Here is a 6,155-nt window from a genome sequence, read left to right on the forward strand (position 1 = left end):
AGATTTATCTTTGAGAAAGACCAGGGTAAATCCTACCACCTACTATGTCACTACTTAGGGCATGAAGAAAAGCCCAGTTTTGTCCTGCTTAGACTTATGAAAAAGATTTCAAGGAAACTTTCTACATTTTGCCACATGTTTCAGTCAATATTTGGATGATTTTATTCTCTTCCCATAATTTTTATTATTATTTAATAATCATAAACAAAAATATAGAATTTTTATTCATAAATTTATAAATTTAAAAAATATAAAATATTTTAAAACTGAGGGATGTTGAATGGTATCAAGTAGAGAGTAGCCTGCAGCTATGTTATATGATAATGTTAAGAAATAGAGACCTGAGCCAGTTTTCAGGCAAAATTTTCCATCTCTGTAAGTTAGAGACAAAAGAATTCTCATTTTGAGACTTTTTTAAAAAGTAAAAGACTTTTAAAAAAACAAGTTGCCTTGTAACATCTTGGAATCTTCTTGGTGGGAGGAGGTCCCAAGTTTCCTGGGAGAGGGCTGGATGTTGAGCAGAACACCTAATAAGTGTTTTAATCAGTGATGCTTTTGTAAAGATACCATCACAAAACACCAGAGGATACTTTTTGGAGCATTTTCTAATTGGTGAAAAGGTGAAAGATTGTGCTAGCAGTTGCCAAGTTTTAATTTCATGTATTACAAGTTTCTGAATTAATTTCAAGAGTATACCTATCCATCCAAACTTTACACTTATTTTTTTAAACTACATGTTGTGACAAATCATATTGATGGTTATGATGGTGATAATTATGATGATGATATGATTTTTATTTTTTCTTTCACTTTTTCTTTCTCTCCTTTCTTTGTTTCTTTGTTTCTTTCTTTATTAAATATTTGATTTCATCACTCCATTTTTTAAATTTAAAATTAGATTTTTCTCTCATTTTGTCCATCCTTAGACCAGGTTCCATAAGCTGTGTGGATATAATCCTAGACAATGTGGTCCTATTGTCAGTATGCTGACAGTGAACCTGTCTCTTTGCATTAGTCTATATTATTTGAGTAACTTGATGGGACCCCAGAGAAGAAGAATACTAGAGAATGCAGCAGATTCCTTCCCCAGGGAGACTTGCCTGGATTCAAAATTGGCCACACCAGGTCATGTATTGAGATTCCCATTATTGAGATTACCCTCATATGCACTATAACTCTCCATTGCAAGAGGTTTCAACAACACCATACACTTTTATATTCATTTACAATCTTCATCCAAAACAACCCTCACATGAATTCTACTACTCCTTTACAAACCCACCACAATTCCTCCCAAAAATCCTATACTACATTCTCTTCCAAGATGGATGAGTACAATATTGTAGGTGCGCATTGGCCATTAAGTAAATGGTAGTAGGCAAGCTAACACCCAAGAACCTAAGAGACTGGTGAGCTGGGAGCACCTTCTGAGTTCTAAGAGCCTGGGATGAAATGTTTAAACAAGCTCTCTAGATATGAGGCCCTACCCACTGAAAGGTATGGCCTACCAAATCATAGAATTGTAACTTCTGACCACCTCAGGATGAGCTTTACACAAGGAGACCCCAGAGCAATAGAGTTGAATTTTACTTGACCATTCCACATTCATCCGAACCAAAGAACGTGTGAAGCCCTGGCATCCAGCACACATTTTCTGTCTTCTTTCTACCATGTAACTTCTGTCTGTCCAAGGAATGTGTGTATTCTCAAGGACTTTAAGCTCTCACAGTGGGATATCTAGTTCAGCTCAGTGTTCTCCTTTTCCCAACAGTGTAAGAACATGGAGAGTTCCTACACCTTCTGTGAAGACTATATGGAGATGGCAGAAAACACAGTTGCTTCCCAGCCAGGATCCTGGAATACCCAGCCTTCCCCTGTGGGGTCCAGCCAGCTTATTTCAGGTCAGAGCTCAGATATCCCTACCTGGAAACAAACAGTGATGGCATCAACATCCTGTAGCAACCAAGATGCAGCCTGTACTCTGAGTTCAACAGCACACCTGGGAGAATCCAATGATTTCCAGTTTGGAGAGCCAAGTGAGACCTCTTTTTGGTACCAGCAAGTTGTGTCTGCTGAGCAGAAAATCTCCCCTGCAGGCCCTCAGCACATGCAGCTCAACAGCACCCCGAAGACATGCCTCTCTCATTCCAAGAAGGGAGCAGTACTTGACACCATGGATACTCTCTACAATGAAGGCTACTGGAAGAGGACACTGAACTCTGACAAGACCCTCTTGTTCACAAATACAGACATGTGTTTGAATCCCAGGATTAACTTTGGTAATCATCAAAAGGTGCTTTCTGGAAGTCATGCAGCCCAGGACCCAAATGTAGATCACTCCCTTGCTTCTAAACATGACCAGATTTTCAGTGGTGAACATGAGATGCCTTTCCATGGTAACCAGACCAGCTACAATCAGATGACACCAAGGAATGGAGGGCATCTGACTCTCTATGGGAATCAGATGACATCACCCAGTTATACACAGGCCCCTTATCCTAATCAAATCATAACATCCTTTTCTGAACAGAATTGTTTTGGGAATCACCAGGAGAGCCCAGTAGCTGACAATGAATACTATGGAAATCAGATGATACTGCCAAATGGAAACCAGGTTTTCTCTGAGCCTCAGATGAGAATTAACTGTGACCAAACAAATGACCAAATAAAATCCTTCAGTGTTCAGAATGTCTTCAAAGATCAGGAGAATCTCCTCAGTTGTGAGCACTCCTTCTCTGGGTATCAGACATCAGGGTACAGATGTGACCAGGATTTGATTGTGAATCACCAGGTATCAATTTCATTTGCGGGCCAGCCTTTCTATGAGTTTCAGAAAGAGACTTCCAGTTTTGACACCACTTTTCATGGGTCTAAGAGGACAACATCCAGTCCAGAAGACAACCTGGCTAGCCATTCAGAGACAAGTCCCAGTTCTGAAGAGATATTCTATTTGGGTAAGATAAAGACCTCTTTTGATGAAAATGTCTGCCCAAGTCAGAATGGAACACCCAATCTGGAAGGAAGCCTTGATTGGCAGGTGATTTCACTTAGTCCCCAAGCCTCATATGTGGATGAAAACTCTTATCCTTCACGTTCCCCTTTGGTCCAAAGACAACCTCAGGAAAATTCTTCAGCTTCCAGTTTGGTCCAGGTACAACGTCCAGAGATGAAGTCAGACACCAAGACCAAGATCCCTGTGTCCCAGAAGAACCCTCCTCCTTTGAAGATCTTCGCCTGTACCTACAAGGATTGCCAGAAATCATACAAAAAGTCTCACCACCTCAAAAACCACATGAAGAAACACACAGGTCAGAAGGATTATGCCTGTGTAGAGCCTGGATGCAAATGGAAATTCTTCCGCTCAGGAGATCTCAAGAGACACAAGCAAAAGCACAGTGGGGAGAGGCCCTACCCCTGTGACGTGTGCAACAAAAGCTATTCCAGACCGTATTATCTCAAAAAGCATCAGAGGAGCCATCTTCAAACATCACCCATCACTGCAACCTGAATTCCCACTCCCCTCCCCATACCATATCATATTACACTAACATATTTCTTCCTTCTTCTCAGTCACCATACCTGACCACTAATCAAGTACTTTGGGGATAATAGTGGGCCCCAGCAATGGACTCACTCAAATATTCCCAAGAGATTTTTTTTCAAGGAAAGCAGAGATGTAATGACAAAACTGTAGCTAGCCTGAATCAAAATTGTATACACTGAAATTTTATTATCAAGTTAAACATAAAATTATAAATACTTTAAAAAGTAAGAAACTTTTCATTGTCTCAGTTCACATTCCTGAATTTGAAATCAAATGCCATGTTTATAATAGGAAGACATAATAACTTCAGTGTGTTCAAAAAATATTTGCTTGAAAATCACTAAAAGTGATAAACATGCTACCTCCAACTCAAATATTCACAAAACACATGTGAGACAAAGGAAGTGGAAAATCTCAATATTATGAAAATCCAACAGTCCAATTGAACTAGATGTGGAGATATTTCACTGAAGAAATTTAGGTGAAATCAGACAAGTGAAGAAGAGTCATTGTGCTTGCCCAATGCAAAATCTCAAAACCACACTCATGTATCATCATATACAATGGCAAATACAAAAACAAAACAAACAAGCAACTTTCCTCCACCCAACTTGAAAATCCTAAAGATAGACTATATTCTGGGTAATGCTCCATTTTACACATTCCAGAGGACAAAACAACAAACCAGAAATTGACTCCATCAGATAGAGCAGTGGCAGGGCCTGTGAGATTTTTTGGTTTGTTTTTTTTTTTTTTTGTTTTTTTTTTTTTTTTTTTGTTTTTTTTTTTTGTATTTATTGTTTAAATTTTTATTAGATATTTACTTTATTTACATTTCAAATGTTATCCCCTTTCCACTTTTTCCCTCTTTTTCCCTCACTTTTCCACATGTGCAAGGACTTTTCCTCTCATTGACACCTGACCACCCCATCCTCTGCTACATATGCAACTGGGGTCATGGGTCCCTCCATGTGTACTCAGTGGTTGGTGGCTAAATCCCTAGGAGCTCTGGGAGTCCTGATTTGTTCATGTTGTTGTTCCTCCTATGGGGCTGTAAACCCCATCAGCTCCTAGGGTCCTTTCTCTAGTTCCTCCATTGGGAAGCCTGTGCTCAGTTCAATGGTAGGCTAAGAGCATTCACACTGTATTTGGCAGGAACTGGCAGAACCCCTCAGAAGACAACTATATCAGGCTCCTGTCAGCTAGAACTTCTTGGCATCCACAATAGTGTCTGGGTTTGGTAATTGTATATTAAATGGATCCCCAGGTATGGCAGTCTCTGGATGGTTTTCCTTCAATCTGCTACACACTGTCTCTGTATTTCCTCCCATAGGTATTTTGTACCCCTTTTAAGAAGGACCAAAGTGTCCACACTTTGGTTTTCCTTCTTCTTGAACTTTATGTGGTCTCTATTATATCTTGGGTATTCCTGCCTTCTGGGGCAATATTCACTTATCAGTGAGCATACCATATGTGTTCTTTAGTGATTGACTGGTTTAAGTCACTCAGAATGTTATTTTCTAGCTCCATCAGTTTGCCTAAGAATTTCATGAAGACATTGATTTAATAGCTAAGTAGTACTCCATTGTTTAAAGATACCACATTTTCTGTATCCATTCCTCTCTTGAGGGATATCCTGGCCCTTTCCTGCTTCTGTCTGTTATAAGTAAACCTGCTATGAAACAAGTGGAGCATGTGTCCTTATTACATGTTGGAGCAACTTCTGGGTATATGCCCAGGAGTGTTATATCTGGGTCCTCAGGTACTACTATGTCCGATTTTCAGAGGAACTGCCAAACTGATAAATAAATAAATGGAAATCTAACTACTGAGAAAAAGTTAGCAACTTAAATTTCATTTAGACACACTAAAAGAGGTCAATCTGTTTTCTTCAGTGGAGTCACACCAGACAGATCAAGCACTACAGGGAAGGCCTCATGTTCAGAAGAAGGTGACTTACCAAAAATGGGTTACATGTTGTTTTGCATGTGAGCTTTTTTTTTTTTTTAAATTACAGGTTAGTTTTCTTTGTTTTTTTTTTTTTTTTTTTTTTTTTTTTTTTTTTTTTTTTTGATTTTTTTGGTGTGTGTGTCCATTAATTTTTTTATTTTTTCTTTGGAGAAGGAACTTAAAAGTTGGGTGGGTAGGAACAGGAATAGAATCTGGAAGGAGTTAGAGGAGGAAAAGAATATCTTAAAAATATATTTAGATTTAAAAATGTTTTAAATTATGAAGTATATTATGAAAATTTAAATATGTGTAGTTCAATGTATTTTAATTATAAGGAAATTAATAAAAATGCTGTTATTTAGGTAGACTATCATGTCATCTGCAAATAATGATAGTTTGACTTCTTCCTTTCCAATTTGTATCCCTTTGACCTCCTTATGTTGTCGAATTACCTGAGCAGTACCTCAAGTACAATATTGAAAAGATAAGGAGAGAGGGGGAAGCCTTGTCTAGTCCCTGATTTTAGTGGGATTGCTTCAAGTTTCTCTCCATTTAGTTTGATGCTGGCTACCGGTTTGCTGTATATTGCTTTTACTATGTTTAGGTATGGGCCTTGAATTCCCGTTCTTTCCAAGACTTTAAGCATGAAAGGATGCTGAAT

General features: G+C 38.5%; 1 protein-coding gene across 1 annotated transcript; it reads left to right on the forward strand.

Moving 5' to 3' along the window:
• Nucleotides 1–1,813: 1,813 nt before the first annotated feature.
• On the forward strand, nt 1,814–3,508 carry LOC127680002 (Kruppel-like factor 18). Its single transcript, XM_052175561.1, has 2 exons — nt 1,814–2,386; nt 2,471–3,508. Exons 1-2 carry the CDS (start codon nt 1,814–1,816, stop codon nt 3,506–3,508), a joined length of 1,611 nt encoding a protein of 536 aa, XP_052031521.1.
• The last annotated feature ends 2,647 nt before the right edge of the window (nt 3,509–6,155 follow it).

This window comes from Apodemus sylvaticus, chromosome 3, assembly GCF_947179515.1.
Source record: "Apodemus sylvaticus chromosome 3, mApoSyl1.1, whole genome shotgun sequence".
NCBI lineage: Eukaryota > Metazoa > Chordata > Mammalia > Rodentia > Muridae > Apodemus > Apodemus sylvaticus.

What these genes read in the sequence shown, in the direction of transcription:
- LOC127680002 (XM_052175561.1), top strand. Translation starts at nt 1,814, where the DNA reads ATGGAGATGGCAGAAAACACAGTTGCTTCCCAGCCAGGATCCTGGAAT. An exon ending in TCAGTGGTGAACATGAGATG is followed by an intron (nt 2,387 to 2,470) that starts CCTTTCCATGGT and finishes AATCAGATGACA; the next exon opens with TCACCCAGTTATACACAGGC.